Raw genomic sequence first — 12,256 nt, 5'->3', positions numbered from 1 at the left:
TATATTCCTGTGATGGTGGCACTGCAGAGCTGAGACACAAGAATCTATAAAAGGCTTTACCTAACTCACAAATGCTCAGAGAATAAACATTTTAAGTAACACCAGAAGAGAATGAACAGACTTTGAGTCTGATTTGTACCACTTCACACCGTAGCTCCTTTTTGATGCGCCTCAACTATATGCCTCTCTTTCATCTTTGATCTTTGCACTGTTCTCACCGATATTCAAGCATATTTATCCTTGCTTTTAAAAGAAGAACTTGGCGGCATCTAAATCTTGTCTAATCTTTGATCTGGTGGTGGAAACTGTTTACAGCGTAGGAGCTCTCCATGGTGCTGAATTGCTTTTATTCGTACCCTCAAGTAGGAAAGCCAATCGTTCCTGTTCTTAGGATTACCCAAACATTTCCCATACAAAGCATCTACAAAAATCACTAGACTTGACTCTACACACACTTGAATGTTGTTTGATCAATGTGGGTGCAGAAGATTAAAAGCAGCCCACATGGCCTGGTTTCTGATCTTCCACACCACCAACTCAGTTTACCCTTGAAGACTAAGCTCACTAATACCAACCTATAAAAAATCTATAAGCTTTCATAAGCTCTCATGCACCCTGGCTCTGGTGAGACTGGGTGTAATCAGTATACCTCCCTTCTGATTGTTCTAACTTCTAATGTGTTTGTCGATTTGCTCTACCCGGGGTTGAATTCAGATTTACAAAGATTCTAGTAAGGGCAAGAGAGATGCGAGGACAGATCTATCCTTTCATGTGCAGAATAGAGGGGGCCCTTGTGGTTAATGGAAATACTTAGTTATAGACATATGATGATTTAATGATTAATTATTTTAAAATATAAAATAAAATTATCTCTTTTTCATGATGATGCATTAGGTTACAGTATAATGGTATACTGTATACACAGATTGTCAACCAATAATAAAAACAGTTTACCACAAAACACATCATAAACTTAATCTACTCTAGTCTGCTAATATACTTAGTACAAACTATATCAAGCCCTTTACATATGGACTGAGAAAGAGAAATTGACCCACTGAAGGCTCTTGTGTTAGAGCAAACCCAAACAGCTTACGGTACATCTTGTACTGGATTGACTGAAAATAGCCTGGGCTACAGACTATAACCAACACTCCAGAGAGCCTCAATAACCTCCAAAATCTTCTATAGCCTCTTTGCTATAAAGAAATCCAGAAAAAGCAAGCATCAAATCACCTACCTAATAGCAGTGTTCATATTGCATGTATGATGAAATATTCCACAGAAATATGCTTTTATAATTTACAGATAAAAGGCATGACTCAATTTCTTCATTGGCTGTTATAAAATGTATGCCAGATTTACTTCACTTCAGCTTTTAGTGGTCAGCCTTGGATAATGTATGGTCTGTTGGTCTCAAAACAAACACGGATGCTTAGAAGCAAAAAAAACAAAACAAAAAAAACAACAAAAAAAACAGGGCTGAGGAAAAGCATGACTATCTCCCAAATCAATAGGTCCAGGGTGGGAGAACTTACTGTATAAAGAGAATCCGTTTCAGATGACAGAAGGATTTTCCTCTAAAAAGTGTGACAGGATAGACTAGAAAAAATAAATAAATAAATAAAAAATAGATGGATGAAATCTCTGCACTGAACTGCAAAGCAGGAGTGGCCTTTACCCAAGTACAAGATGCCTTATTGACTTTTGACATTGTTAAAATAAAGCATATTTCAATTGGCTCCATACCATTGAGCCCTTAAACTGTAAAAAAACAAAAAAACATACTACCACAAACATAAACAGCTTTTCTCTTTACACCAGCTGCTGTTGCCAACACTATTGAGCAGTTTTTGCAGCTTATTGGCCATAGAGCCTCTCTGCGTTTCTGCCTCCCCATCTGCTAAAGATTTGGCACAGGGTCAAATTACAGATATCTCCATGCTCTGCGCTCATTCTTAACAACCATCAAACTGGCAATGCTTGTAATATATCAGCCTGCCTTTGAGCTGATGAGGAAATTCTAGTCATGCACCTTAGGCGAATGCAGTCATAGATTTTGTGCTGAAGTAAATAACATTCATTAATCTGGCTCAGAGCACACAGGCTTTTATGAGAGATGGTACTGCATGGAATTTATTAAATATGAGCATGTATTTTTGACAGACTGACTCATTTTAACTTCAAGTGCAGCTCTTCTCACAAGCTTTAAGTGTAGGCTTTATCCACTGCATAGTCTTGCTTGTGGTGTGACGCAGACCGTAACCCAGCGCTAGCGTCATAGATTGATTTGTGTCCACTGATGATGTAATGAAGATCAAGAGGAGAGAAAGCAACACTACGTTCACAATGATTTGAAAACACTGCTCCCAGTCACAATGAAAAGTCATAGCCCATAAACTGTATGACCTGGTCCAGACTCATTTAGTGGAGGTATTTAGCAACTGAACTTTACACTGTTGTCCTTATAGAAAATAGCTACATAACAACTGAAAACAAATTAGCTTTGTTTTTTGTCCTTGCGATGTACAGTATTCGTGAAGCGGTTTGAGAGATTATAAACTCTGTCATATCAAAGGATAGCCAAACAGAGCAATAACCTTGAGCAAAAAATGTATTCATTCAAGTGAAAACAAAATTACACTTTTGTAGCAGTAATGTTTAATAAAAAAGTAGCATATGTGACAGCCATGGAAATAATACAAAAACCCAGAGCCACAGCTGTTGGCTTAGCTAAATACAGTATCTGTTGTGTCTGTGTCTGTAGTGAATTCAAATGAAAGTGTGTACACAAATAGCAGATATTATTTCTGAAGATACTTTAAGATTGTGTTGGTTTGGTAGCACTATAAGAGGCCAGCAGGAGCCGATTGGACATGCTATGCCTATTTTAATCAGGCCGGGAATGCCTCCCAGTCTTGGAGCAATGGCTTTGAACATCACTGTGGGTTGCAAAGTTAACCGCACCTGACATTTCCTAAGGCGCTACCAGGGTTGTGTGTGGATTGTTGTTCCCATGTGTATATCAAACACGCTAACATGGATAATGCTACAAAAGAAGTTTGGGTTGAAAAAAAAGACCTTTTAACTTCAACAATACATGCAGTGTAATGCTTTAGACCTTGACCTAACACGAACAAGGTAAAACACAGTGCCAAGCCAAATCTTAGCCTTCACTGATATTTGAATGGACCACACACTTGACAAAAATCATATTTAAAGGGCCCATATTACCTTTTTTTGTGATCTATGCTATGATGTTTCCACGTTTTGTTTCATTCACACAAAGGCTGCATATTTAGGCTGAGTTCTTCTCTCAAACAGAAAACAGTCTGTTCCACCTTATGATGTCATGAGGTAATACAGGAAGTGCTCTCCTGTGGTTTTTAAACTGCATTTAAAATTTGGATAATTTCAGATCCAGAATTGCCAGTCCGTACTAAACTAAAGGTAAAAGGACATCACAAGGAGGAACATAGCATTTTCAGCTTGAAAGATGTAGACAAACTGATAATAAAGGTACTCACACTTGTATGAATTAAACAAAACACAACTCCAGGTATGTTTTTGATGAGGTAACAACAACATTCTAACATGGCTTGAAATCCATTGTGCACAATATAGGACCTTTAATATAACTGAAATAAAGGCATGTATGTGATTAGATTATTGGGTTTCTGGTTCTGTGGTGACTTATTTGACATCAGTGTCTTGATATTTTTGCTACTTATTTAGAATTTTACTATTACCATTTCTATTTTTCTCTTTGTTTTTATAATATATTGTGATGTGTGAGCTACTGTGTCCAAATAATTTCCCTTGTGGATCAATAAAGTTTGTCTAAGTCTAAGTTTCTAGGTGGAAAACTCCAAAGGAAAGAAGTAAGAACATATCCAACAGGTGATAGCATTATATAACTAAAGATTCTTTAAATGCACAGTTGATTGAAACTCTGCTGCTAGCCAAGGAAACAGCCTCATGTATCACCATACCCATGTCAGGGCTATTTGTCTATGTCAGCACAGACGGCACTTGGAGCTTCAGGAGGATGTAGGGCAAAGATATCAGGAGTGTGGTAATTAGATAAGCATTTCACTTAATTAATGGTTATAATCCCTGTTTCACTAGCTTTTTGTATGATGTCATTTTCAAAAACTAAAAAATCCAAGCAAACACACATTTTAAAAACATGCCACAGAATACAGAGAATACGTTCAGTAAGTTGTATTTTCAAGGCAACATAGGCCTAAGGAGAAGTGTTGAGCAAAATACTCAGACAGTTCTCTACAGCACATATAGAAGAAGATAAGCCACACATGCAGTATAGTATATATCCCACACAAAGAAATGACACAGCACTTTCAGCATTCTAACCCCAAAACAAACTAAACACACACAACTAGAATACTGACAAAGTAGAGTATCTTATTTCTCGCTCAACTTGTACGTGAAAATAGCTAAAATTGTCACAGGGAAGGAATCACCCTAGCAGCTACATCCTCCGAGAAATGAAGCAATTTAAAAGCACTACACACCAAATGTGATATTCATGATTTGGATTCCTCGCAGCGGCAGCAGCAGAGCCAAGCCACGCTGTCATAACTGCATGGACGTGATTCCCATTCATTTAGAGCGAGGGAGGAGGGACAGGAAAAGAGAAGGCCACAGGCTTACACATGAGGAGATCCCACACATCCAGGAGGAATGCCAGGTTGGAGAAGCAGAGCACTATTTGGAATTTGGGAAAAATAAAGCTAAACAAATGTAAACAAAACAAGAACAATCTCTCTTTTACTTTCTTTCAAATAAAGCAAGATATCACATTCTCAGTGGAAGAGACAATGGATTACAAGCCAATGTACTCATTGTGCCAGTTTAAACCCTGGTAAATGCAGCTAGCATTGGCATGGGCATCATGCATAAAACCAGGGACATATCTTTAATCAACGGAAGATGCTGTATTACGACCTGCAATGAATGAAAAGCTTAGGGAAGGTTAAGGCTAAAAGTCCAAGCATATGCTCACTGTGCATTGCTGGCTAAATCCCTCGGAGATAGGACAAGAGCAGCACTAAAGGGTGAGGCCAGTGCTGGCAGTGCTCCAGGCCCATTGATGTGAGAGGGCTATGTGAACAAGAAGAGACTGCAGCATCCAACTGCCACTCAGCAGGAGCACAGGCTTATGTATGCCGCACAGCGGACGCCAGTGTTCCTGCTCCAAGGTGCTGTCCATATACACCCCCACTCACATACTGGAGGAGTATGGCACTGCTGCATGAACACAATGTCATACTGTATGGCATTGTGTGTATGACCCCTACACTCACTGGCCTGAACATCCGATGAACCACTTATAGAAGGCTCAATTGTTTAGTCTCAGACATGCTCTCAAGCTATGAGTTCTGTAATTTAGTGGCAAAGGGGCATTCTTGAGGTGGAAATTTCGAAAGCTAGAAATTTGATCCCTCCTTGATCCCTTGACTTAAGTCTTAACCTATTTCATGCTACTAAGAAGCTTTTTTAAAGGGGGGTAAGAAACAGTGAATAATCTGATGAGAAATAGTTCACTTTTTTACCAACACATAATATGAAATGGTTTGGCTGTCCATTCCACGCACAACAAATGACCCCCTCAGGTCCAAAGTGAATGCTCAAGCACAGAGGGAAAGTGAATTCTCAGTGTGCTGCCAAACACCTATATCTTTGAATTTTGAAGAAGCATTTTTGAGCATATGCAGTAACACTCCTGACTTGAATCCTGGATGAGCCTTGCACTTTGGCAGGAAATGGCAAACAAGAAACAAGATGGCATACTTTCAGTGAATCTTGGCTGAGAGAGTAAGCCAGCGGGTGGAAAAAGGAGGGCATGAGGGAAACCAGGGCCAACACTGCAAAAACAAGCTGGATTGCCAGGTGGCATGTGGCGCACAAGGGTTGTTTTGTCCATGAGAGCCAGTGCTTGCTCTCTCTCTCTCTCGCTGTCCATGAGTGTCAAGTCTGTAGGAGGCAGCGGCAGAGAGGACCTAGGGCAATATATGAGAAAGCTGGGATATCCACCTGAGGCTACTGAGGTGCCCTGCCTATCACACACTCACGCATCATTCGACCTGTCCACTGCAATTACTGTCATTCTGCAGTGTGCGATGTCACTGTAGCACCATTTTACAACAAAACTTAACTTCAACAGTAGGGTTAGAACTAAAGATTATTTTAGTAGTCCACTAGTCAGAGATAATATTTTTGGTTAGTTAAATGCTTATTTTTCTATAGTACAATGAGACTTTTAACAAACAAAGATTAAAATGTGGTGACTGAATTCTTCTGGATACATATTTTTATGTTTAAAGGTGGTCTGAAAAAAAAAGCTCTTTCTCTCTCTTTTTTTGGCATGTGGTTAAGAAATTATCCAGATGATTTTTGGAATTGTCAGCGTATCAGCTATTGGCCTTCAAACTCCAGCAGAGGTCAATATTTTGTTTTGGTCGATCTTTTGCCTAAAAACTACACACAAAGCTTTATTTTAACACTTTAATGTGAAGAGATAATTACACAAAACATGACTACACTGCTCTCTTAAAGGTTTGTGGTAAAAAGGGTTGTGTAGTAAATTTGTATTAGCCTACATAATTTGGGGAAAATAACCCAAATCGGCTAAACATATCAGCTCAAAAGTTTCAGCAGGGTTTTTCGGCCATTAGTTTCTCTGGAGTATAAACAATCAGCGTTAGCCATGAAAAAACTCATATCGGTAGATAAAAATATTGATAAAAATATCAATTACAGTTATTATAATAGTTGACTGGTCATGATTATTCAGAGTCATTGTTGCAGCTCTGTTTAACAGCTCATAACTGTAAAAAGCAGAAGCAAACGACAGCACAGCCTGAGCTCTTTAGTGCAGCCCTGAGATTGGTTAAGTGTTGTCAAGCGTGGTGGTAGTTAGAGGATGGACATGAATGCTCAATCAGACTGCAGAGGTTTCCAGTTTCTACTGTAGCATAAGCTGCTAATTGCAGGAGAGGAAAAGAGACAAGTGAGGATGAATAGATTCTGAATTGAAAATGTGAGCCATATGCAGCAGACAGACAGAAACAGAACAATATGGTGAGAAAATGACTGGATACCACATGTAGTAGAGTAGGAGGATGAAAAGCAGTTGCATTGCTGAAGACTTCCCCTCACACCAACCCCTAAAATAGTAGCACAATTGCAATACAGCAACAGTTCACCAATGTTTAGAGAAGGGATTTTCTACTATAATCACTCGAGAGGGTCATGTTGTCTACCCCATTCAGAAGACATTATTGCTATATATCACATCACTTTTCAACTTGCCCATAACCAGCTGATAATGGACTGTAGTCTTCTTCTCATATGAACATGCTATATCACTAATGGTAATAAAAAATGCATACAGGGAAGGAAAAGGAATTACATTTTTAATCTGAATCAATGCACATGGAATAGATAAATGGTCTAGAGGTAATTAAAGGTGCACTATTTATCTTTTCTGGTGGAGGGTTTGCCATCTGATGTTATGGCCTAACCTGGTCAGATGAGTTCTTGCTATATTTGTGAGTTCACAAACTCCCCATTTTAGAAAAAAGAAGAGTATTTTGTTTTTGAAAACCATGCAGAGATAAGTGCTTTGTGCATTTGTTGACGGGAAAAGTGCTTTTCTCTCAAATGGATTTAACAAAATTTTGATTTGTCGGCTTGTTCAGCATCAACTAATCCTCTACAAATAATCTGGACGTTCCACCTTTTCCTAATTGCTTTCATCGAGAGCTGCCTCAGATTGTAAATAAATTTAAAACTCAATTCTAAATGCTAAGTGCTAAATATATCAGTCTGACAGAAGCCAGGTTAGTTATGGCCTGGATATATGTTTATTGTCATCTGCCGACACTCATGGACTAAATCTTGATATTATAGTTTTAGAGTGTTATCATGGAGCATTGTCCTGACTTGTATTTGTTATAAAAGGATTTTAATCCTTTTTTTTAATTTTATTTTGTTTAATTTTTTTTAACTAAGTCTGTCACATAACTATTGTTATATTTCTTTAGAAATATATCATGCTGCAAAATGTGCTATTTTGACAGGCCTACTAACTCTTTAACCTTTTTAAAACACGGTGCCTTAAAAATGAACTTAATTACTCATAACAAATATAAATTACCTCTTTGTTTACATATTCCTTGTCAACAAAACATAGCTAGTCTATTGTAAATGTTCTTTGCTCTCAATGATTGTTCATCATTTCCAAGAACAGGTGCAAGGCTCCAAAATCACGAATAAACCCAATGTCGATAATAAACCCATTTGAAATTTAGTTTGTGTAACATATCATGGGGTCTGTGCTACTTTCATATTATCAATGCTTTGTCTTACAATAGGCCTATATTACAAATTTTTAACATAGTCCTGACAGTTTAGGATTATTGTCTTCATGAATTATCAAATCAATCTGGGTGAACCAAAACAATGCAAATGTGGTGAGTAGAACAGATGGGACTAAGCTGGCTGCCTTGTGTGTGTAACTGTGGGCATTTGTGCAGTGCTGCCAATTCATCTGACCTTGATAATGGGGACAAAATAAGATTCAGCACCACGGACAGCACCAAAGCAAATAACACTATTAATATACTGTGGGAGAACAAGTTTACTCATTACTCAAAATAAAATGTATGCCAGACCAAGCATCTGGTGATAAATGCAGGGCACTGTAGTCCATTGGCCAAGGACAAAGCAGAAAACAACCTTAATTGATGTTTCAGAATGGGATACTGCCAGGTGTAGCTTGTAGTAAATACTTTTGATATCTGCCAGAAGAATTAGACTCCTAATAGGAATGGTAATGCTGAACAATTTGGTTACATTTTCAAGGACTGGATTGTTGCCAAAAATACTGCATAAACATGCAAAGCAGTGTTTAGATGCATTTAAGTACAAAACAAATGCCTTGTCTTGGTTTGTTAGTATTTATACACTAAATTGGCACAGACATGGACTCAAACAGGATCTGTTCATTCAGAAGTAAATGCTCACTGCTCAAACAAAAAATACTTCACAAGTCCACAATCCTATAAAACTCACTGTACAAAAATCATTTGCATTTATCAAGGGTTGCCAGTGCTATTGTCTAATCTTACCCTTTATAAATGGATATTTGCAAAACTAAAAACTAATGTGGAACATAAAACAACAAGAAAACTATACCAACAGTCTTCTTTCTTTCTCAGTCATTAGTTATATTGAACTATATCAGTTTTTTTTTTTTTTTTTTTTTTGCATATTGTATATTATTATACCATAACATAGATTGTCACCAAGTAATACAATGTTTGTGGGTGGAAAATTAACAAATCCCCACCATGCCAGTTTGAGTTTTCCCAATCAATATCCATTAAGCTTTCAACTGATTTAAGAGGCCTACAACAGACTAATTTGAAAATACAGGAGAAGCTTGAATTACCTGCCACAAAATTAAGCTCTACTTGTCAAATGGATGAAGCATTAATCAAAGACAAACCACAGGCATTTCAGGACACAGGGATCATGGTGAGTACTGCCAAGGACAGGAGAAGATGGCTTTCTTATATCATAAACAGAATGAGAATCAATGTTCCTGCAAAGCATTCACATGGGTTCTTAACTAAAGTACCTTTGAAATTTAATCTGTTCTGGCAGAAACATCTGCACTAGCTTATTTGCTCTAGTCAATATGGCCAAAATAAGTATCCAAAAAGACTTGGGCGTCAAAGCTGCAAGTGATGCAGTGATTTTTAAAAAATCAGTTCAGCGTACAAATCCTTCATAAATACTGACAAAAAATTTAAAATGGCCTATTCACAAAAGTTAATAATTTGGTAGTCAATATGTAGCCTGGGCTACATATGTGGCTGCCTAGGCTTCCCATAGGCAAAAGCAATCTCATCATAATAACCTTTAAGGACCTAGATAGGTCAGCCTTATCTGGCACGTGAATCTGTTTTTTTTTTTTTTTTTTCCCCCTTCATGGTGACTGTTGTTCTTTTGTGGACTTACTCTGCTTTCCGGGCTATTCCCACGGAGCGGCAGAGCGTGGTGGGGGTCTGCGGGACCAGGGACTTGCAGCACGGGCTCCTCTTGTCCTCCTCGTGCGAGTCAGGACTGGCCTGGTTTCCTTTAGGCGACTGGGGCGAGGTTGGCACGAGCTGCAGCTGCTGAGGATGATGATGGGAGGCGGGAGGAGCAGCGGCAGGGGCGGTCTGCGGATGATGGTGATGATGATGGTGGTGCTGCTGCGGCGGCTGTGCCACGGGCTGGTGATGAGTCGAGGAGGCTTTGCTAGCTCCGGCCGCGTGCTGGTGCAGGTGCCCCGGTGCTTGGGGACTGGCGCTGCGGTGAGAGGTTGTGGTGGTCGCGGGGTGATGATGGTGGTGATGTTGGTGGGCCGTGGGCGCTGGTGGCTGGGGCACGTAGTGGTGAGGGTCCCGCAGTTGACGGTTCTCGCCGATGAGATCTTCCACCTTCCGCTCAAGCTCGTCGATACGCTGGCGCTGCGTCTGGATGAGGCTCTGCTGGTTCTGCACGATAGTAGTCAGCTCCTTCAGGTAGAGGACGGCTTTCATGGGGTTATCCAGCAGACTCTCCATCACTAAAACCGGGGCTGTGTTGCTCGCGTAACCCGCCGAGAGGTGCCTGCTTGGGAAACGGAAGTAGCACTGTGAGTGACCCAGCGGCTCTGATGCTATACGCTCACCGTGCGCGGGCAAGGCGGTCAGGATACACCTCTCTCTCTCATACTGCTGCTGAGCCAGGCGGGCATGAGCACAGCCGAACGAGGGGGCAGGGCCGTAGTGAACAAGTGACGCAAGTACGCACGGGAAACGCTCAAGGTTGTTTGATGCGCTCTAAATGTAATGTTTTTTCACTTGACAACTCCATCTTGATGAACCTAGATAAAGTTCTACTTATCTCAATGCTTTAAAGGTGCACTAGCCTATATAACTTGGGTTTACGTGGGATATGCTATTGCTTTGCCTGGAATGAGCATTTGGGCATACAACTGTAAGCCTACATGTAATGACGGAGGAGGCAGTGGGGGCCAGTGGAGGCTACAGTATTTCATCCTACTCTCCAAAAAGTGCTATGTATAACATTTCTAGATGAGACAAGATGGTTAGGGTTAACCACACCAGGCCATGTTATAGTTTTTGGATGTATGGGTTTATACCTATTGCAATATAGCCTAGAAGCAAGCAGATAATGAGTAGAAATGGCCCCAGGATAGATCCCTGAGGAAACCCCACAGTTTAAGGTAATTTGGGCACAGATCTACTTACATAATTCAATAAAGTAGTTCTTATCTTCAGACTTTGTGTCAATGTGCATGTCAATTTTCACCTTAAAAAGCAGCTTCATTGCTATAGCTCAAATGAGTTATTCATTAGGAGAAAGATAGCAAGATAACACTTAACTCCATGTGAACCGATATAGCCCATAGATGCCTTACTCTATTTATCATTAATAGTCTTCTTCACAAACTTAAGTTTGTGGAAAGTAAAACTGGGCATGAACCAACCAATGCTTAAGATGGACCTGTTTTAGAAGTGGGGTCACCAACCTTTAACAGCAATTATCTTACAGATGCACAAGGGTCAAACTGTCTTGTGACAAGAACAATGTACACAATAGATGTCTATGTCTATTATAACACTTGGTCAAGGGCACTTGAACATGAATTACTTTTAGATACATAAATAAGAAGAAAAGAGTAATTAATGTCAGCTAAAGATTAATTACTTAGAAAGGCCTTCTTCATTAATGACCCTGAACAAGATAGCAATTAATTGGCAGAACATAATGTGACCTTTTTAAGTAGTTTAAGAAAAAATAGACCCTTGAAAAAATGCTTAATACGTATATTTATGAATCTATACATACTAATTCTACTAACTCTTATACTATAAGAGTTACATAACTTCATATAACTTAATACATATATAACTTAATACTTATATAGTGATATTTTTTATAAAAAATATAATAATAATAATAATAATAATAATAATAATAATAATAATAATAATAATAATAATAATGCATTGGTATTGTATAGTGCTTTTCCAGACACTCAAACTCACTTTACAATTTCGTGCATTATTCATTCATTCCATACCTTAGTGTTAAGCTAAGTCAGTCTGCCCAGGGGCAGACTGACTACCACCAACAGTCACACACACACACACACACACGCACACACCATATT

The 12,256-nt window shown here is 39.1% G+C and overlaps 1 protein-coding gene across 1 annotated transcript in view; it reads right to left on the bottom strand.

Annotated features, from left to right (window-relative positions):
- Positions 1-10,640, bottom strand: part of iqsec3a (IQ motif and Sec7 domain ArfGEF 3a) — a 64,254-nt gene extending 53,614 nt beyond the window's left edge. The window contains 1 exon segment of the mRNA XM_055154122.1: positions 10,051-10,640. Coding sequence (XP_055010097.1) covers positions 10,051-10,640 — 590 coding nt within the window.
- Positions 10,641-12,256: the final 1,616 nt, after the last annotated feature.

The sequence above is a fragment of the Boleophthalmus pectinirostris genome, unplaced genomic scaffold (genome assembly GCF_026225935.1).
Source record: "Boleophthalmus pectinirostris isolate CB_2022bp ecotype Guang Dong unplaced genomic scaffold, ASM2622593v1 HiC_scaffold_18, whole genome shotgun sequence".
NCBI lineage: Eukaryota > Metazoa > Chordata > Actinopteri > Gobiiformes > Gobiidae > Boleophthalmus > Boleophthalmus pectinirostris.
This window is presented reverse-complemented; position numbering and strand designations above follow the sequence as displayed.